General features: G+C 41.9%; 1 protein-coding gene across 7 annotated transcripts in view; it reads right to left on the bottom strand.

Annotated features, from left to right (window-relative positions):
• Positions 1–17,935, bottom strand: part of VWA3B (von Willebrand factor A domain containing 3B) — a 68,377-nt gene extending 50,442 nt beyond the window's left edge. For 6 of the 7 annotated variants that reach the window (XM_065075492.1, XM_065075466.1, XM_065075481.1 and 3 more), the window contains exons 1-9: positions 17,858–17,934; positions 17,247–17,308; positions 15,763–15,847; positions 13,941–14,159; positions 11,991–12,085; positions 9,346–9,596; positions 7,108–7,267; positions 3,110–3,279; positions 1,124–1,239 (exon numbers count right to left, since the gene is read on the bottom strand). In XM_065075492.1, coding sequence (XP_064931564.1) covers positions 1,124–1,239; positions 3,110–3,279; positions 7,108–7,267; positions 9,346–9,596; positions 11,991–12,085; positions 13,941–14,159; positions 15,763–15,802 — 1,051 coding nt within the window. In that variant the 5' untranslated portion in view covers positions 15,803–15,847; positions 17,247–17,308; positions 17,858–17,934. Of the gene's footprint in view, positions 1–1,123; positions 1,240–3,109; positions 3,280–7,107; positions 7,268–9,345; positions 9,597–11,990; positions 12,086–13,940; positions 14,160–15,762; positions 15,848–17,246; positions 17,309–17,857 lie in introns of all 7 variants that reach the window. The other variant, XM_065075514.1, reaches the window with a different exon arrangement.
• Positions 17,936–22,337: the final 4,402 nt, after the last annotated feature.

Genomic DNA, 22,337 nt, shown 5'->3' on the forward strand with positions numbered 1-22,337 from the left:
GTGTGTGAGGCTTGGGTGTCCCACCACAATGAAAAAAACCCACAAACAACCAAACAGGTGACACTTCACTGTCTTATTTCTGCTCTCCCACTATGGTTCTCCTGTACTATTGTAATCACAGTCCTAGTAAAGGATAGGTTAGTTTAAAAGGATCTAGACTATAACACAGGAAAAATGGTTCTGTTAGTCCAAGACTGATATACGACCTTAGGTGTGTCACTAAATCCACCTTAGGCCATGCATTCCCTAGGAGCAAGAAGAGGATAACACCATTCTACCCCTGGGGCAATACTAATGCTTCCCAGCATAATGGGGATGTGAGCCATTAGAATCAAGAGGTCTTATGCCTCCTGATATTTAAAAGAAATCTTTTTTTAATTTGATGTCCTGCTGATAAAGATATCAGACTTGACATACACAGCCTCACTTCTCACTATAAGCTGGTCTCCCCCAGCCTGGCTGGAATCCCAGTCCAATGAATAGTGAGGCTGACTTATCCCAGAGGAAGTAGCACTGTGACTAATAAGAAACACAGAGAGCTTTCTGCCCAGTTCCAGACCCCAGTAAAACTGTTTCTTTCTGTTACTTGCTTACTCCTGTTTGTTTTTCGTCAGTTTCCCTCCCCTTCTTTGCACCTTCTTCTCTGTGGTTATTTTACTGTACTTGTTGCCTGTCTTTATGACAAATCCAGTTCTTGAGAGAAGCAAGTCAACCTCATGTGGATTTAATTCCCTTTTATTACACATGAACTTGCCCTGTATTGATGTGGCTGTTGTGTCAGATGGCCTTCCACATTACTCCTCTTCCTTTCTGCCGTTCTTCTACTCATTTCCACAAGGTCACTGGCATAAGCACACTGCTACTGTTCTTCATCTGCCTAAACAAATGTTCTTCTCCCTTTTTTCACTTATCACATGCACATCCTCTGCTCTCTTCACTTCTCTCTTTTCCTTTCCCTCTCCTTCCCACTCACAGAATTTCCATTTGACCAGTCCTGTCCTCACCCAACCCATGCCGACAGAAGGCTTGTTTTGATCTTATACTTAGCAAGTTCCTATATGATATTTCTATTCTGAAACCTCACTGAGAAAATCAGTAGCATCTTGGCTTTCATATTGCCTACCTAGTGGCATTCGCCCTTTCACTCTTCTGGAATTCAGGACAATTCCATCCTCTTCACATTTTAGTGCAGGTTCAGTAGCATCTCTATAGACATTCTTCTCAGCAAAAGCATGGAATCTGTAATACAAAATGAGTTTTCAACAGTACATAAGCTGCATAAATACTTTCCTAATTTTAACATGTTGTATGTCACATATGCAAGATAATAGTGGTGCACAACTTCAGAATAATTTTCTTATCTATTCAAGATATCCAACACTATGAATATTATCAAACATTTTATATACATTTATGTACATTCTGAAGTCTTTTCATGAAGAACATCAACATCCTTTCATTTTGGTATCATTTACTCTGAGGCACCTTCCTTTTCAATCTCCTGGAAATGTATTTTTAATTAATGCTTTCAACATGCTGAGCAAGCATGTCATTTGAGATGTCTGAGATGTCACTAACACCTTTTTATCAGATTATCCTCCCAGTTGAAAGCCCAACAGGAACATTTATTTCCTTATCGACATACAAATCAGGAAGTCAAGCAGACTTCATTTACCCTCATTGCAAAAACAGAAAAGCTCTCAGAGCAGGAAAAAGATGCATTTCTAAACCAGAGCTATACTAGAGATAGGCTCAAGCATGAAAAGCCCATGAATTTGCCTGTTCCTATGGAAATGCTGACTTAAACCTAGAGACAGTTATTGGGCAAATACCCACCAGCAAGATATTAATTGACCCAATAAGTCTCTGCACCAAAAGTAGACTCAGGCAAATAGAAGATTGTGGGAATCATATAAAAAAAAATTATTCCTCTCAGCTCCCTGCCACAACCCTTCTTGCTTCTTTCTCTATCATACAAGAAACATTCACTTTCCTTTTACAAAGGAGCCAAAAGAAAATGAAGGATGGTGGCTGGCAATATACCTGGTATCACGGAGGTACCAGGGTTCTAAATGGCCACAATCATTTTAGACACACATCAGACCAGAGCAAACATAACACTTTCCCACAGTCCTGTTTTTTGGCAGACGCTCCATCTCTTAAAAGCTACTTCTAAACACAGATGGCTATAAAAGAGCTAAGCAGCTGCCATCTTACCAATTGCTCTGCTGTCACTTGGGAGATTTCTACTGTTGGAGGACTTCCCACTCTTGAACAAACAACAGTGAAACAGAAAGAGCTAGCAGCCGTTTCACGGCTCTGCAACTGTACGGTGACTCCTGTAAAGCAAACACCTACTGACTGCTACTGCCCTCCTGCTGTTCAGCATGAGTTCAGTATTGTGGGGTTGTGTATTTGTCCATTTGTTTTCCTTATTTTGATATCAGAATCAAGATTAAAGTTTTACTATCCCTTTCTACTGAAGGCTGATTCTCATCACATGGCTGATTCCCAGCATAAAGTAGGCAACAAGTCATGTGGAATGTATCCGTTTCCACCAACCATACCAAAAAGAGCCTAGTACAGAACTGCATTTCCACACAATCAGGCCTGATGGATGACGCCACATGAATTTTCTGTTGTTCCAGGAACTGCCCATTTAGGGCTGACATCACCTTTTCAGTACATGTCTGTATGGCACTTGATCCAACAAAACTCTAGATCCTGTGCCTGTGGATATTACCCGAGTACAACACAATACAATATAAACTTGTTTCTGCTTATGTCATGACCCTGTCCCCTGAACAATTTTTGAGACTTCAAAAGAGAAGCAGATGACAGATGATTTAGCATATAAAAAAGCAATGGCCTTTCTGCAAGCCAGTGAGCACATATGTGGAGAGAAGCTGGTCTGTTCATGTAGGTCCTGTATCTTAGTCATATCTCTTAGACTATTTCCCAGTTTCCCCAGATTGCTTACTGAGCTGCTTTGTTTCATTTTCCTCAGGAGTAAAACCAGGATTATATTCAGCTATCTTCCAATACCATTCCTAGCAGCAAAGCACTTCACAAGTACTGAAATCATTACTACCCTGCTTCTTTGTCATACCTGCCAGAGGCCAAGTGGCTCAACTCTTTCAGAAAAATAATAGTTTCATCTTCCCTAGCATTGAAAGATACAGTGTTGACCAGGCAGGGGCCATCAGAAACCTTCTCAAGGAGTAGCTGCTTTGTGTCCACTGGAATGTCACCCACAGCAAAGTAATAAATGGCTTCAACCTGTGATTAAACAGAAAAAAAACAAACAAAGTGGGAATTGGAAGGCATGGTTTTATTACACAGATGCCTGGTACTTATTCAAGCACTGTCCTGTGCTGAGTACTGGTAGGAAAATTTGGTAGAACTGATGCATTACTTGGAACACAAGTTTTTCAGATCTTTGGTTCTCCCACTCATTTACACTAGTAATTCAAATGAAGTCCACACAAAATTTCCTGAAGTGAGAAGAGAACCTGGCCCACAGCCACTGGGTCTGATTCTGCCCAATGCAAGCTCCTTTCTACAGAAAGTAATGGAAACCAAAGAGAGGTGAAAGGAAGGATTATTAGTTGGGACAAGGCTCTGTGCCACATTCCACTCTAATGAAGAGAGATGCTACATTAGTGCCTCGCCAGGGTTGAAAATCAGTAGGAACTTTTATACCTAACATACTCTTACTGGCAGCATTTATTTTAAGGGTAGGAAAGATGTGTCATTCTTTGAATGCTACTGCTGGTATTTACAGACAATTTGTATTTTTTATACTTCCCAAGGCAGGGTGAGCTTGGCAGGTTTATTGTGACCGCACACACTTAGTTTCTGAAAATGTTACTGAAAGAAGAGACAAGCTAAAGAAATGTCCTTTAGTTATTGCTTCAGTATTACATTATGAGGGATTTGATGTTACCTGCACTTATCCATGCTAACAACCCTCATGGTAAGTATGCTTCTTGAATTTTCACCATTATTAAAAACAAATGTAGCAACAGCCATGTAAGCCAAATGTAACAACAATGGCAACGTTCAAGACAACAAGTATAGCACATTACTCCTATGGCATGGTATATACCAGCTAATAAATATCTAATAAAAAGTTGTTTAACTGAAAAACTACATTCAAGTATGACTAGGAATTGCCAGACATGCACCACAAAAGACAGCTATTTGGGTCTGGGATGGCACTGAGAAAATGTTCCTGCACCCACATAATTTTATGCAGTAGTAAAGCAAATGCAGTATCACCTGTGTATTCCTGCATTTCCACTCCTGCCTTTGATATTGATTTATATTTCAGCTCACTGAGTCAAGAGACTGGCACATTAACATCTTTTGTCCAGTTTGTACTAGAAACTCCCAGGCTGCAGGATTCCTCTACTACACCACATCATTAGCAGGCTGATACAAGCTGACGTGGACTTCTGGATTTCAAGCTCTCTCCCTCTTCTGCCTTCTGCCACAAATACTTGAGCTAATCCTCAGCACTGGAGGACATGTCTCCCAAGTAGCAACCCAATTTCAGGCTAGACCTGTCAAATTAATGAAGCAGCAGCTTGCCACCACGGGCTTCCATTGGATTTTGTAGAGGGGGTGAGATACTCCGTGTGGAAGGCAGGACACATAGTCACAGACCACACTTGCTTGGGAGAAAGCAGTTTGTGGTCAGCCAGGTGTCCTGGCATCACAGTTGATGCTACACAAATACTAAGGTTAAAGAGAAGAATGAATGTGTTTCACTAAGGTGCAAGATTAACAAAATACCCACCAGCTTTAGAAAAAGGTGCACAGAAACAAAATACAAGAACTGTTGCACCTATCTGTGCTTTAGTTCAGTTTCACAAGTTTCCTGCTCTGTTTCATCCAGCTAAAAAGCTATCTGAGCGTGCACACAGCTCTCCGACCTCAGACCCAGTCCTTGGGCAACACCTTGTTCCTATTCCTTTTGCTGAAGAGGCTTCTCACCCTGGAGGAATGCATGCATATTGCACAACCACTTTTCCCTGTGTTCCTTCAGAATCACATCTTCTCACCCTCCCTCCTAAGACTTCCAATAATTGATAAACTTGATATTCAATAAAGATTATCAATTTTTACCTTTTCTCCAAAGGATTTGCTGCCTGCCTCTGCAACTTTTAAAATAGTGACATTTCCTGGGCATAGCTGATGCAGAATCAACTCCTCAGAAGAAAATAAAATCACTAACCACAGGCAATTCACTCTACTTAACTACAAACCCAACAATACCACACCACAAAGGAAATGTTCCATACAGATTAGCGGGGAAAGGTTAAAACCTTTCCGTTTAGTCCTTCTTGTTTTGAAAATTGTAATTTATGCAACCATCTGCTTAGATGCAGAAAAACTTCATACAAGAAAAGGAAGGAGAACAAAATGAATAGTTCCTCAGAGTCTTTACCTTGGTAGGGAGGTGTGTTTTGGATGGGTGACCCACACTTGTGGAGTGGCATCTGTACAGAATCACAAGTTAAACACTGCAGATGCATCTGTGGCAGGCAGAGCTCAAAGCTTTGCAACCTTACAGCAGGTTGATCTTGAACTTGGGACTGACAGGTCACAAGGAAAGGAAATCTAGGGAGTCACCACACTTGGGAAGAAAAACTCAGCTAAAGGAATGACAGGAAGAGCCAAGTCTAGGGAAAAAAAGAGCTATTGTTTTGGAGCAACTTCTGTTGATGAAGCCAGTTCTGCAGAATGAGTCATTTATGACTGTTCAGTGAGAATGCAGCTTTTGCTTAGGACTGAATAGTGTCTTCCCCCACCCTGCAGTACAGTGAAGCTTGCACTCAACTGAACTGTCAGTTATGAATAATATTGACTGTATTTGGGAGCAACTGAAGTTTTTTTTATGTTGTTCACCTGCCACAACTGACTTCTCTAGACTACCCATTAGCCCACCAATGTCCAGAAAAAATGATATATGTCTCACTTTTGGACAGATTTTAACTTCTGTTTATTCATACACAGACCCATCAGGAACAGACTTTTTTCACCCAGACAATACTGAAATCTAAATACTTTTGTTTCTCACCAGGAAATCAGTACTATCCTGCAAATTGAAAATGTTAATAAAATTTATGAAGGAGGCATTTAAAAAAGCAGTCATAAAAAAATCTCAGTGTTGCACAATTTGTTCTTTATACAGTTCTTTTTTTAATATCAGTTTCCAGACATCCCAGTTCATCTGGATGAGAACCCTCCAGTACAGGGAACCAGAAGGAAACTCAAGCCAAATTTATTTTCTCCTTCTAACAGTATCTCAGAAAGAGATTTTACAAATGAGTTAGGATTGAATCTGTGCACAGGGATGGATCTTAATGGTAATGAAAACCAATCATTCTTAGTCCACACACAATAGGCCAAATTTTCCATTAAATTTGAGTGTTAGGGAACTGAAACAATGTACTTTATTAGCAAATTGCACAAAACATCTCTTTAACAACACAAGTTTTAAGTAACTAGCTCAAATGATGGCATATATGTCTTGTGACTCTGCTATAATGAGTAACATGGTACTTTTAGAAACAGTCAGAACTTAATTGAAGCAATATCTGTGCATACTTTGTTTTTTTGTCCTGGAAGAAACTCTAGATATAACCTGGCTGATGAAAAAGGATTTCCATACTCCTGCCATGATTTTAAATATATTTTTTTCATGAGCACATTGGATACGTAACAAAATAAAACAGTTTCTCTGTCTTCAATACTGTCAATACTAGCAATTTTGTCATAAACTTGGAGCCCTGAAAAACATATATGGCAAATAAAGTGGAAGGGAAGATGTTTTCTCTTTCCATTAATGACTGAATATGTTATTTGTTCTGTGTACTCTAAAAAAGAAAATAAGTTTCTGCATTCAAAACACAGTACATTTACATAAACAGGCCATCAGTAAACGTATGCAGCTACACTTGGGGGAAAAAAAAAAACCTGTCCAAGTGCTGTCATTAATATTTATCTTTGCAATATTCATCAGGGCAAATCATAGTAGCCAGTCTGGCACTGAATATTCTTGGATTTACTTGAGGCTTCTGAAAAGATGTATGAGCTTACCGCCTCATCACTCATGGCTTCCAGCAGGGCTTCAGCAGAGCTGGTACGGCTGGCAGCTGCCTCAGGGTCCAGCTTCCAGAGCCACATAAGAGCAGATTTTACAGTGTACTCAGACACAGGAGTAGATTTCTGTTGCCACCTCATAAGATCCTGAGCAGCCCTGAAAATGACATTAACTATAAATCAGAAGTAGTCAGAATAATGCTGGCAGAGCAAAAGAGTGGAGCTCTGCTATTGTTGCTATTCTTTTAGATTCTTAAGTAATAATTGCAATAAACCACAGATACTAAATCTAGACTTGCAATAAAAGATGTAGAGGAAAAATAAGACCCTTAGAAAAAGACTGTAATTTTTATAAGAATTTTTTTGAGAAAACTGTTTCAAAATTAGGGTCAAGACAGCTTAAGTACTTTACAAACAGTTCCTAATTCATATTTACCCTTAATGTAAAAGCACAATCAGGTTTTAAAAATATGTTTATGAGAAAAAATATATATGGCTTCTACAGGTCTCCTTCCACAACTTGCTGCATGACTTTTGTGTCAGATCTTTTTAAGGGACCTGTGTTTTCTGTAACAGCGCTGATCTTTGTCTACCATCAAAATAAAATTTGTGATGCTAAGCTTTTTGATCTTTTAATTGATGAAAGGCTTAATGGCATTACAGAAGTACAAAGCATATGAGCATGTATGCCTGTGCATTTGCACATAAAAAGACAGAAAGAAAACTAAAAAATGACTAGTTCTGGTGTCTGTGACATTCCATCACGCCCTATTTTGAAGAGTTTCCTGTAAATCTAAAAGACAAGTATGCTTTCCAACGTTCTTTTAAAGTAATAATCTGCATGCTGTATTGTCCTTTGTCTCCCTCCTCCACAAACAAACAAATCAATGAACACAGTTATTATGCCTCAATTGTGAGTTGGCTTTGCAGATCATTTTAAAAGAAAATATTTCATGTGCTTCTCAAAAGCCATGGAAGTTATCTTCCACTTTTCAAATCTCAGGTGTATCACAAGGTAGAGAATTAAGATAGAGCACCAGAATCAAATCTGAAGGACAGCGCTTGGGTAAAACAACTTTAAGAATCACAGTCTAGCTGCAACCATTTTTAAAATTACATGACCTAATTTGTGCATAATTTTTTTTTCATAGTCACAAAATTACATTCATCTATGCAAACCCAAGCTTACATGTTCAAACTCTTACATATATATGAGAATTTGTGCAGAAATACATAAATTCAAATAGCTGCTTCTATTATTCTATTTGTGAAGAAACCCGAATTCATTTACTCATGTTAGGGTACAAGCACTTGTCTTTTGTTATGGAAATCTAGTATTGTTTCCTAGTTCTGCTACTGGTTCCTGTGACCATGGATATCTATAGAAATACAAATAACCATGCCTGTGCCTATGGCACTTGAGGGAGTATACATTTAGCCATAAGGCAGAAATCTGTAATGCCTAAAGACACAAGAATGCCCAGACAGTCAGATGGAACCTTGCTGTTTCACTACTTAATACTTAGATGCCTGAAGAGTATTACTGCTATTGCAAAGTCTCCCTTATCTTTCTGTTTTTCTGTGCTACTTTTGTAGAAGGCATTTATCAGTGTTTGGGTTCTGTTAGTCTTTATCTGTTTATCAGGGTAACAATGGTCTTCTGCCAAATGGAAGTAGCAAACTCAGCATGACTGTGGGTGAAACTCGGTGGAAAATCTATAGATAATACCATGACACGAATCAGGACAATTTCCACTACAGGAAATATATTATCCAAACACATGTCTATATGATATGAGACTCCTTTTATTCTCCAGAAATGGGTAGACATGGACTTCTTTGTTCAGCCTGAAGAAAAGAAGGCTCCACGGAGACCTTTTTGTGGCCCTTTAGTACCTAAAGGAGGCCTGTAAGAAAGATGGGGACAGAGCTTTCAGTCGGGCCTGTAGCGATAGGACAAGGGGTGATGGTTTAAAACTAAAAGGAGGTAGATTGCTGCTAAATGTAAGGAAGAAATCTTTTACAATGAAGGTGGTGAATCACTTGAACATGTTGCCCAGAGATGTGGTGGATGCCCCATCCCTGGAGGCATTCCAGGCCAGGCTGGACGGGGCTCTGAGCAACCTGATCTAGTTGAAGATGTCCCTGCTCATTGCAGGGGGGGTGGACGAGATGACCTGTAAAGGTCCCTTCCAACGCAAACTATTCTATGATTCTATGATTCTTTCTGCTTACCGAATTAGGTTGAATTTGGCAATCTGGGTCACCTGTTCCACAAGTACCATAGAAAGTGCATCCCGACACAGATCAAATTCGGGTGGAGCTGCAGTGCCGAAATCCAAAACAATGACAATGCACCGTTCTTGAATCACTCCAAATATCTGCCGGCTCTCACTGGTTAACCATTCCATTCGCTGCTTATATAGCTCAATAGCTCCCATTAGACAATCCACAAAATGGAGAATCAGTTCTTTTTTGGCTGTCAGCTTTATTTAAATAAGGGAGAGAAAGAAATTGAACATCAAAACAAATAACACAAATGCAGCCCCAAGCTTAGCACAGCTGCAATCGCTGGTTTGCAAGTGCCAGATATGCCAGCCAAGGTAGCAGTGAAAACAACCCATTTTTCTTCCACTATTTCAAGTGCAAATACTTGACAAACGCATCTAAGCTTTAACAGAAAAGACACTGCATTTTGTCCTAATTGCTTTTCATAATCTTTTTATACGAGCATGGGACAGTGCCAGTGGGTTGTCTGACTTGTCTGTCTCAAGACTGGAGCAATTAGAATGAGCTGAACACAGGCTACAATGTAGAAAGGGCTGCAGAGCAGATGGGTGAACAAACAAGGCACAGAAACTTCGTACCTTCTTAGACTAGAATTTAGTCTGGCTCTCAAAATTTTGTACAGCAATACAAGGGAGCATAGGGTTTGGTTCTGGGGCACTTCAATCTCCACCTTGTCTTTAGCATTTGAAAGGAAAATGTAAAATGTTTACTGTTCATACTATTATTTCAATACCAATGCCCAGCATTACAGCTTAACTATTTGTGGGTAGGTGCTTAGGCAAATATAGTTCAGGCAACTTCAATCAACAATGAAAACTTTCCATACTGTATCAGTAAAATAAGAAAAACCTAGATTCAGTATTAAAATGAAAAACAGCAGACCCTCCCTATGAATATATGTATACACATTCACCATGCAAAATTATATATGGGTGTAAATATTCACTGCAGGTTCCAGTAAAGAGATTCCCTCAAAATCTCTGACCCATGTAAGTTAATTTACCAGCTACCTTCTACCTCCAATTACCTTCCTGGGACACAGTACAGAAGCCTGGAGATACAAATGTTTTTAAACAAGAATATTTCTCAGGGAGAAGATATCTTGCGTGTCAGTCTGCACACTTCTTCCTCTCATTTGTATCTTTCTCTGTTCTTTAATGTCAGTGAGGGCCCTGTAATGTGCCTCCCAGATACAGAGTCTCGGGCTGTCTGCCAAAGGAATGTAGGCCTGGAAAGGAGCACTTAGAAAATCCAGTTTCCTCCTATAGCAGGCAGACCTATGCAGAAAAGCTTATTGCACTACACCGATCAAATGCCATCTTAAAATAAAGCAGTTTTCTTGCACCACCCCTCCACTTTTAGTTGGCCAGTCCAGATGCCCATTTCTCTGAGGGCTGGAAAACTTCTGACTGTCCAGCCTAAATTTATTCATGGCAGTTCATACCTATTTATTCTTGGACTAGCATGCCTTTTAGCACAGAAAACTATAGCTTTTCCCTATCCATGTAATTTGCTTTTTTTTCTAGGCATTCAAGGGCAGTAATGCTACCCTTTGCCAGTCTTCTTCAGTCTTACTTACATATGCCAACATCAACTGAGCCCTCTTATAAGATCAGCACTCCACTGCAGTTCAGACTACTAGCTCTTCCCAGTACCTGTTCTGGCTTCAGTTGCCTCTTCTCAACCTGTGGTAGCTGTACACAATATTGTACACAATGTCCTAAATAAGATGTCACCAGAACTTGTATAGCGGGATTACTACCTTAATGCCACCAGAAATGTCCTCCCAACTGCTCCCAACATGTCCTAAGATTAAAAGACATTGTGTAGATATTTCATACGGAATTAATCGGAAAAAAAAAAGAGGGGCAAAGGCTCCCTAAAATGGTTCTTTTCTCATTTTTAAGCCTTGTGCCTCAGAAGTGACTCTGGTTATCAGAAAAAATGACAAGCCATTTGCTTTTGTAAAATCCTTTATGAATTAACTCTCTCCCCTCCTCGCTCACATATGTATCTCTTCAATCAGAATCCATCCTCTTAACAATGGGGCCGCCAGCAGCTGTTGCTAAGACATTCCTCAGAACATGAGCCTGGGCAGAGATCCAGCTAGCTGTCTCCATAGAGCAGGCTGAGCCTTTTGTGACCCGTTGGCACTAAGCAAAGCAGCACTTTGCATCAGCAATGACAGCACATTATATCTTCTTACTTCAGCACCCCTATTTGTTTTATTGACTACGATTTTATTTTTTTTAACTCAGTCACACATCTTCTTTTAAAGTGTTCGCTCTTTCAAGATAGGGTAAATGTTGCTTAGAAACTGCAGTCTTTTCTGGAAAGATTTACTGCAATGCTGCGCCATGGCAAGATCATTACACTTTGCACGGAAAAAAAGAAAATGATATCTAGCTTCACTACTGCTGATTGTTATCACTAACAGTTCGACAAAACAGAAAAAAAAAATATCAAGAGCTAAAGTTCTCACACAAAGAATACAAGTATTTCATGCCATAGAAAGACAGTCACATAGTTCTGCTACAGTGATAATATCTTGTAAATGCACGGGGAAGTTATCACAAGTCAGTCACACTTACATTGTACACGGTGCCATCTTGTGCTCTCTTGTATTGAGGAAACAGACCATCTGCGTATCGAGAAGCCACAAGTTTCCCCAAAGTGGTCACATAATCTACAGTAAAGGTTACAAAAGATCAAGTTGCTAATCATCAGGATTACTTTAAACAGATATTTTTCAGGTTGATGTGCACACCATCCATGCGTGAGGCACACGCATCTGTACTGAACTCCTGATGTTAAGAAACTTGAGAGAAATTCTACTTGTTTTTGTTCTACAATATTTCTGGCTGTATTTATGTTGGGGCCCTGAGGGTACCAACAGGCCTCAACTGCCCTGATTACCCTCACCTGGGGGCTTCCACTCACAGGGTTCCCAGGCATGGGCACTCTTTGCTTTAGCAGTGTCGTAGGTGTACCTATCTAAAGTCCTGCTAGTGGACCTCTCTCCTGGCTAGACCACTCAGCCCTATGCTACAGCCCTGTCTCCAGTTCTCTCTCCAGGATGTGGCTCTTAAACCTCTGTCATGGCCTTGCCTCCAGTCTTGTTTCTGGCTCCATCTCCTGCTGCTTCTGTCTGCACTCACTGGCTGGACCTTAGAGGTGGTTCATCACCTCACCCTGTCTGTTAGCAGCACCCTGCTCTGCCTGCCGTGCTTGGATGCTGCAGGACTGCACGCTGGTCAGTGAGGGCACTGCCTGGGCTGTGGTTCCCTTTGGCTCCCAGCTCATTTTCCCTTCATGGAGCAGCCCTGCTCAAGCTGCTCCCTGCCAATTTAGTCATACAAGTGGAGAAAACCTCCACATTTAATTATTTATAGGCCAAAAAGCTACATGGGACCTCAATAAATGAAAGGTTTAGGCAATTCAGCTTCTGTAGTGGATAACATTTACCTCACAACAGGACTTGCAAATATTTGTCCATCAAACCAAATACAAAATCTGGTACAGATAATGCTGTTCTCTTACACAACTAAACGGGTGCAGAAGTGGGTGCAACTAAGGAAAAGGTTGCACTCCGCTCTTTCAGTAGCTAGAAATCTTCTACAGGATCTCCACTGATAGGAACACATTAGGGGTGGGAATACTTAACGTCACAAAGCAGCTATTCTGTACAGCATGCTGCCCTGCTAAGCTAGTACATTCTGCTCCTAAAATTACACCGTAACAACATTAACTCTGCGTAACAGCTTCGTAACAGATTTCAGGATCTGCACTGTTGATTTTTGATTGCCCCATGGACACAAGCCAGCCAAAATCTTAAATTATGCAACCTAGAACAATTGCAATACAATTCCTAGTTCTCAGGCAGCAAGCTCTTCAAAGAAAATAATATATTAATATTACCATGCTCTGCAAAGCACTATTATGGCAGTGATTAATAATTAGCAAACTCTTCCCTTCCAGCTGTCAGATAACGGCAAAGGAACGTTTTTTCTATAGCCTGACTTTGCACGAAAAGCAGTCTGAATTCTAATCAAATTTAACTGCTTCCTTAAAGCTGGATCCCTGGAAAAAATACACTATTCCCAAGCAGGTTGGCTAGCCCTGATGATCAACTAGTAGATTGCGGATTATAGCATGGCATACATTATCAGAGATCTTATGGTGTTATTCGCAGGAGGAAGAATAACGGCCTCAGCACAATGAGTTATTTCCCAGCTATAGCTAAATTAGAGAGGATTTGAACTGCAGCCTAGGGTAAAGCAACAGTACAGAGGAGAAAGGAAAACCCTCTCAGATCCTAAGTCCTTCTCAGATCAAAAGGAGATGGAGTTCCTCAGTTCTCTGGACTGGCAATGTCTGCAACTCTGGATACAGATTCCTTTTTCCTTTTCCACCCTTAGCATTAGATAGGAGACAATGTGAAAATCTCCTCTGTGTAAAGTGGAGTGCAAAATGAGTGTGACTCTGTAGACTATTCAAAGTTGGGGTTTCTTTAATTATTTTGTTATTGATTTGTCATGTACCTTTCCTGTGCTGGAATCCAATCTGTGACAAAATCTGGGATAAGGATAATTTGTTTCTTTTGAGCCCATGAACTTGAAGCCATTTAGCAGATGAAATGAGGGGTTGTACATCCACATCCCACTGACTGACTGCTGGTCTCCTCTCCTCCTCTTTTGATTTCTTCTTGTGAGCCTCATGGGAATCTTCAGGATCTTGCACGTGCTTTAAATCAAAGGCATCTGTTTTCAAGAGAAATAAGGGAAACACAACATTTATACTTGAACCAAATTATTCACTTGAATTGTCTCCTTTCTTTACCTGTATTCCATGGTAGTCTGTAAACATATAGCTCGTCTCTTGTTTTGTTATACTGAACAACATTCTTAATGTGGAAAGCTGCTCTCTGTCCTACATGTCTACTTGCTGTTATGTCTTTTATTCATCCATGTACATTTACCTTCAATTTATTAAAGAAAATGTCTCTTGGACGATGAAATCTGAAGTCCTGAAATCTAAGTCCAGTTTGCAAAATGGCAATTATTCCAGCTTCTAAGACATCTCTTTTAAATAATGGGAATCAGAACTCATAATAGGCATTCAAAGACTGTCTGACCATCACTACATGGACGTTAGAAGCATTATGCAATAAATAAAGATTTGTTAACTATTACATATTGAACTCCTGCCATAAGCAATAGCAGTGGAAGCAGCAGATCCTGACTTTATTGCAAGGCTGGTGAAACTCCCAGTCCTCACTTCATTTAACTTAAGTGTAAATAATGGTTCTGGCAGTATCTGCTCCAGGGTATGATGTATCATGTGCATGCACAGGAAACCATGGACATGAAGGTCCAGTTTCATTTTAAGTTTTCCAGAACATTGAAATATCTCAGCACTGATGTATAGTTGGCTGGGCTAACTCCACTTGAAACTGGCAGCAGAGACAGCCCAGAGCTGAGAGCAGCTGAGGCAGAAATGGAAGCGATGACAACAGTAATGCCTCTGTTCCTCAGCACAGAGGTTCTAGGAGGACTTTGGCATTTCCTGTTCACTCCCAAAATATTCTTGCATGAGTTAAGATTGCTGTAGTTGATTAAATGCTGTGGACTTTTGCTATTTCTGTCCATTTTCCCCAGAATCAACATTATCTGGAGTATCTCAGTCACTCAATGCCCATATACTGTAAGATGGCTGTAAATGCACCACATGGATAAAACTGACTCAAAATACAAAGAAGGGTACTTCTGTCTTTAATGACTACAAAATAACCTTCAGACTAGTATGGAATACAATCAGAACTCTCTATAAGTTCGAATGTTACAACAACTGACCTGGTTACAAAGTTTCATTAGAGTGTTCCTTAGTTAATACTACATAAAGGAAAGGAGACTGTATCTTCAGAAATCATCTCTCAGTGACAGTAGCCTTCTATTTGGTGCAGGCTGGCACCAGCTCTTTCACAGCCACCAGTTCTACATGCAGGGCATGGGGCTGGCATGCCTGTAGAGGTTGGCATTTTATCAGCCCTCCTCCTCTGCTCAGTACAGAAGCAGCAGTGACAGATGTTAACTCTGAGGAGAGACAGGTGAAGGTTTGCAGCTGTTTGAGCTTTGTATACACTCAGGCACTGTTCATAGTCATTTGAACGATCATTTCCAGTTTCCTCCTCTGAAAATGCAGAAAGGCCAGCCCAGCACCCCATGTACAGCACAGGTGAGAGTGGCACAGCTTCATAATGGCTTGTACACAGCTATCAGCGCGCACACCACAATGCTGCAAACAAAACTGGAAGTTATCCAGGAAAACAGGGAATCTATACAAAAATGGTTCTGAAATACTCACAGTCATCCCAGGCAAGTTTCTTAGATAGATAGCCAGTCATGATAAAACTCCATTGGCAGCCCCTCTCTGATTTCTTCTTAAAAACCTGGGGAAGTATTATGTTTTTCAAAAATTAAAATATTCCCATGCACAGGTCAATATGAACTGGAGATGAGCTCCACAGGCTCTGGTAATAACAAACTGCAGAATGTTAAGATCAGGATTTTCCTCAAGGAAAGCAATATTTTAAATGAAAAAGGATAGCTACTACCCGTGCCAAGAACTATGGAAGTCAGATTTGACAGGGAGCCCCATACTCAGAAATGTGAAAGTGGGAAATTGGTAGTATAGTTTCCCTTCCTTCCCTCTAAACTATCTAAAATATCTAAACTATCATAAAAAAGAGATAACGTGGAAGTTTTGACAGAGATAGGCTAGAAAAAAAAATGAGTGTGGTGCTTTGGTCTGCTGTAAGCCAACTGTATTATATTCTATGATTGCTTTCCATTATACCTTACTTTTGCTATAATCCAATTTATGACTAAACATGGGAGTATCTGAGAAGCAATTTTGTGAAGAGATTCATAACTTTGCCTATAAGACTACAAGATGATTCACAAAGAATAAGAATTATGCATGTATACATGTACATGTATGTGGTATAAGGCCCAACTGTGAATAAGACACAGTATATGAATAGAAAACAAAATGCCAGACAAAGGAAGGTAGCATAAATTTGCTGAGTGTATCACTTTGAGACATCATGTTTTGCCACTGACTTAGTTCTTCTTTTAATAAATAAGATGAATGAACAAGGGATATTTATGAATCACTAGCAGGCCAGCTGCTAGCTATTGTCATCCAGTTTTTCCTATGGGAAAAGCAAAAATGGTATAAAATAATAACCCAAATACTTAGCCTCCTCCTTCTTTCTTCATTGCAGAACTAAACATTCTATTTATTCCTCCTGTATGGTTTAAACACCCATATGGAAACATACAAACCATTCCAGTCTTCGTCCTGCTGATGCAGAAGGACATGAAAAGTTCGAAAGGCAGGGAGGACTTTAAAAAAACTGGACTCTTTTCTGCACCCTAACACCCCAGGCAACGTGCAGAAGTTGCACAACACCTGACTAGACTGGACTTGGTGTCAGCGCAGTAAAAAAGAGGCCTTGCCACAGAGGATCCATGGCAGACAATGCCCATAGTGAACGGCCATAGTAAGTCACCAGACTTGTGCCATGTCTCTCTCAGGCTGCAGAAATAGCGACACAGCACTCTTTAGGTAACAGTTGAGACACATTTCAAGCAGCAGCCTATGTCAGAGAACAAATTCCAGGTGCCATCTCAATTTTCCAGATGCCCAGGGGTGTGACAACAGATGTTCCCCTGCATTAGCCTCCAGCAACACCCCTGGCTGCTTGAACAGCACCTGGACATGTTGCATGAAAAGGGCCATTTGAAAGGAGATGAAGCAACTTCCAACGGAAACAGCAAGTTTACCTCAAGTCTTGGAAAGCCGAGTTCAAAACCGAAGACAGCCGGGAAAACCTCCAGCCTAAAATCTTTACAAAAAGAGGTTATTTTTTGAGAGGTGAACCAGAGTTCATCAGGGCACCCCTACCCTTCCACTCTGGTCAGTGCAAACAATCCGCTAAAGCCTTCACCTCCCACACCCTTTGAGTCTGTCACAGCTGCGGTCGTGTTTGCCCAGGTCATAGGACCAGGCTGTCCCCCACACTCAGGACCGCCTCAGGAAAGCCCACCCGAGAAGCCGGCCCACGCCACCCGCAGTGCCAGATGAACAGTGTGCGGAGGGCTGATGCGGGTAGCCGCCCGCTGCGGAAACGGGGCAGACGGTGCCATTGCAAAACCATAGCGGGGCCCGGGGGAGATGGGGAGCGCGGGGCGAGGCCGGACCTGCCGCCGGGGCCACTCAGGGGGACACGCGTCACGTCGCTCGGCGGCGGCAGCGCCCTCGCAGCCCCTGCCTGAGGCAACCGGCACGTCCCCACCTAGCACTGCACGGAAACAGGCGGGGAGGGGAAACCGAAGCTGGAGAGGGTGAAGGACTCCGGGTCCGTCTGACACCCCCCGCCACCGCCCGCCCTCACCTGCCTCCGACCGCGGCGCCGCCGCCACCGCCCTCCCCGCCCGCCCTGAAACGGCGTCGCCGTCGCCGCCGCCCCGCTGTTGACCTGGAGACCGCCCGGTTGCTACGGCACGGCGTCACCACCCGCCCCCCGCCAGGCCCCAAGCCAAAAGTGTGGGAGGAGGAAAGGCGAGAGGGCAGAGCCGCCCCAGGGTGGCACATCGGCAGGACGCGGGGGTGGGCGAGGGCTGCCCGGCGGGAGCGGGGAAATAAACGCGGAATAAGCGCAGTGTCAACAGATGCCACCGCAGCGACGTTCGTTCAGTCCTTTAGGAGCCAAAAAATATACAATCCAGCTTGGAAAGTCACAGAAATCTATATATAGTGGCTCTGACACTTTATGGTCTTGTTAGTTCTTAATTTAGACGAAGCTATTGACAATATTTATATTGAGAGCAGCCGCGTGTCCTTTGTTTAAGTCAGAGGAGTGATATACGCTGCTGGGGAATCGCCATGCTCCTGGAGGTGCCTAACTAAAACTTATCCTAGTGTAGTAAAATATACAAAAGTACATGCATCATAAACCTGAACCCGATGTTAAACAGCTTCCATTGATGTTGGACAGCCAGAAACCCAGGTTTGTATTTGCGGTATTTAGGCTGTAAATGTTCATGAGCATAGTTTCCAGCAAAGAAACAGCACTGAGCCCTGCATTTTCTCTGCTTTGGTTTACTGTGCAATCACAAAGTAATAAAAGATCAGTCATTTTATAGGATCAACTGATCAGTCTTATCTATGTATTGATGTTCACGAGGCCGTCCTGCGGCACGCCAAAGCGTTGGCTTCAGCTCTCAGAGATGACTTGGTAAACAGAGATAGGAAAGAAAGTTCCTTATAAGGCATGCAGTTGGGATGGGAACACAGCTTTCTGGAGCTCCAGCTTCTTGAACAGTTGGAACCAAGGGTTTAAAGACTAGCCTAGGCATGGCAAGTCATTTGGGATTGCACAACTGTTCCCCTGAGGTATAGAAAAGGCATTTGTTTCTCAGGCATGAAACAGCTTCCCATTATATCATTAAAAATAGTAGGTACTGAATGTTCTCTGGATACTTCTGGACACTGCGACTACCATAACACAAGCTTCTTTAGGCACCCATGTTTTTTTCGAGGAGGGGGCTTTAAAATTTTCTCTTGAAACATATTTATAAGTAGATGACTCAAATCAATCTAGTCAATCTCCTGATTTGTTTTGCTGCTTCCAGCAACGGAAGTTTTTTAACAAATACTTAAATTGCCTCACTCAGGTGGCTTTTTCCATGGTACAGATTGAGACCATGTATCCTGATGCCTAAATGTCTGTAAACGTAGTAACTATGATTAAAAAAATACGTATATGTATATGTGCTGTAACTTTCTATGCAAAGAGCCTAAAGAGTCTGCCAGAAACCTCCACTCTAGGCTTGGCTGTGCTAAACAAAAAGTGTTGCAAGGAAACATTCCTTACAATGCTTTGAATTACAGCACTTGTACAACTGCCTGACAAGCCCAGGGGGAAAGGCTGGCAAATGCAAAGCGACTTCTAGCTCCCACAGGCTTTGTGATCAACTGGCTGTCATTCTCAGTTAAAGTTCTTAGGAAAGTAAGATGCTCTCTGCACATCAAATAAACATTGCTCCTGGTTCACATAGAAGCCCTTTGCCTTGGCCACTGCCTGCCCTTGCAACTCATGCGGAAAACAAGGAATCAGTTCTCCAGATGTTGCCTGCTGAATGAGGCAAGATTGAATAATAAAGGAGGCAAGAATCCAAGTAACTAGGAAGTGGGAATTCACTCCTTGCACATGGATGATAAAAATAAACCTTGAGCCATTCTGTCATCTGAGCTGTAGGCTGAATGACGAAGTGATATTGATGGGTGGAAAGCACATTATTATGGTGTTCATTAGAAAATGTGTTGTAATGTGGGCCTGAGATTGCATTAGCAAGCATGACTGTGTTGTGACTCTAGAATATTTCACCTGCCAATAAATATATTTGATCACCTTTTCTTCTGGCTAAAAATCAGCTTTTTGTCATCACTTTCTCTAGTTAGTGCTTACAACATGGAACTGTTTGCTTGGATTTTATGACTATCTTTTGTCAGTCAAAATAAAAAGATAATCCACTCTTTTTCTGTCTTCCACTTGCAAACTTGCAAAAGTTCTTTATCCATGCAAAGTATTGTACATGTTGCATCTAATCTAAATGCTATTGTACTAAGAAAGAGATAGTCTCCTATAGTCATACATGGGATCAGTAAGGATAGTTATGGCACTGATGCTTATGGCTATGATAGCACAAAGAATGGAGCTTCTCCAGGAAGTTTAACGCTGTCACACTTCCTGCCCCATGGTGTCATGCTTCCTGTTGACTCCCTCACAAAGAGGGCAGGAATTGGTTGCAAGGGCTAAGGAAAAACAACAAAAGCAAGTTGCATTGTAGCTGAGTTAATGCTGTCCTTACTAGACACATTGCTTACAGTGACTAAAAAACAGGTTAGCAGCACAGGCAGAATATAAAAAGCATCAAAAGGAAGTCAAATAAGTGAAATATTTAAAATAATAGAATTGTAGAATGGTTTGGGTTGGAAGGAACTTTAGAGATCATCTAGTTCCAAACCCATGCCATGAGCAGGGACACCTTCCATTAAACCAGGTTGCTCAAAGCCCTGTCCAGCCTGGCCTTGAACCCTTCGGAGATGGGACATCCACGACTTCTCTGGGCAACCTGTTCCAGTGCCTCACCACCCTCATGGTGAAGAATTTCTTTCTTATAACTAACCTAAATCAACCATCTTCCAGTTCATAGCCTTTATCCCTTGTCCTATCAGTACATGCCCTTGTAAAAAGTCCCTCTCCTCTTTTCTTGTAAGTCCCCTTTAGGTACTGGAAGGCTGCTACACCGTCTGCCCAGACCCTTCCTTCTCCAGGCTGAACACCCCCAACTTTCTCAGAATGTCCTCACAGGAGAGGCACTCCAGCCCCCTGATCATCTTCATGGCCCTCCTCTGGACTCACTCCAGCAGGTCCATGTCCTTCTTATGCTGTGGGCCCCAGATTTAGACACAGGACTCCAGGTGGGGTCCCACCAGAGTGGAGTAGAGGGGCAGAATCACCTCCCTCAACCTGCTGGCCATTCTTCTTTTGATGCAGCCCAGGATCTGGTTGGTCTTCTGGGCTGCAAGCACACATTGCTGGCTCTTGTTGATCTTCTCATCAACCAAAACTCTCAAGTCCTTCTCCTCAGGTCTGCTCTCAATCTATTCTCCACCGAGCCTTTCATGTCTATGTTGTTCTCACCCTTCAAGAGCCTCCTGAAAAAAAATTCTTCACAGTATCTCTGCAGAAGTCAGAGGTAAATGAGCTAGCCATAGAAGAGCTGACTCCTGTTGTCAGTGATAGTGTAGCGATATGAGTGTGGAATTTTGCCTGTTCTTGCCTCGAAGGCAGGCAAAAGAGGCTGGACAGAGGACTTGGCAGAAGTGCTGGATTTAGAGCAGGCTCAATAGCACCTGTATGGTATTGCACTGTACCTTGTACATTTACCCAAACAGAAGAATTTTAATTTTCTAAGCATTCCTTAAATTGTTCCTTCAGTTTTTTAAGGTCTTCCTTAAGTTCTGCATGTCAGAACTGTGCAGCCTGCAGCCTGTGACTGACTTGCAGCCCATGGGCACCTTTGTCTAATGTGAGCGTAGAAAGAAGTAAGCAGACTTTTGGATGAGGACATTGTAGGGAGGTGGCACGAAGTGAAAAAATAAGCATTGTGTAGTGGGAAAGTGGAGAATGAAGGGAGGCATGGGAAAGAGCAAATGAGGATAAGTAAAACTTCAGGGGGAAAAGACACAGACACGAGGGCAGCTAACGGGTATGTGACTGGTGTGTGATGGCAGGGAGAAGCAAGAATTCAATGTGTAGAAGTGGGATCCACATTAAAGATGTGGGTACGTGTAATAGGAAAGTGGGGAAGGGCTGGACTGTCATGGTGGAAGTGATGTGTATTGGGGGTTTTTACCCCTTGCCCCACAATCTGCATAACAAATTGGGCACGCTGGATAAACTGTGAGTTCCATGCTGTGGGACCACTCTACTGGAGGTAGAAAGTATGGGAGTATGGGGCTAATGTCAACGCACATTGGTCTAACTAAACTATAATAGCTGTAGGACTAAACTGTTAGCCATAGAATGATAATAAAAAGCTGGGTGTCTCCTGTGAATGTCTGGTGCTCATGTTTAAAAATCTAGTCTCAGGCCTTGAGGAAAGAGAGTCATGTTTCCAACAGAAGCCAGCAACAGGTTGTCTTCAACAGTCCACCTGTGGTTTTGAGTTGTGCATATCTTGTCTGCATAGTCATCCTCTGCTGCTTCCCAAACCTGCCATGTGCACTTTTGCAAGAAGGATGCTTGTTGAAGATGCAGATACCATTCTGTGGCTATTATTTTTTCTCTTCTTCTTACTTTTCTT

This window comes from Columba livia, chromosome 1 (genome assembly GCF_036013475.1).
Source record: "Columba livia isolate bColLiv1 breed racing homer chromosome 1, bColLiv1.pat.W.v2, whole genome shotgun sequence".
Classification (NCBI taxonomy): Eukaryota; Metazoa; Chordata; class Aves; order Columbiformes; family Columbidae; genus Columba; species Columba livia.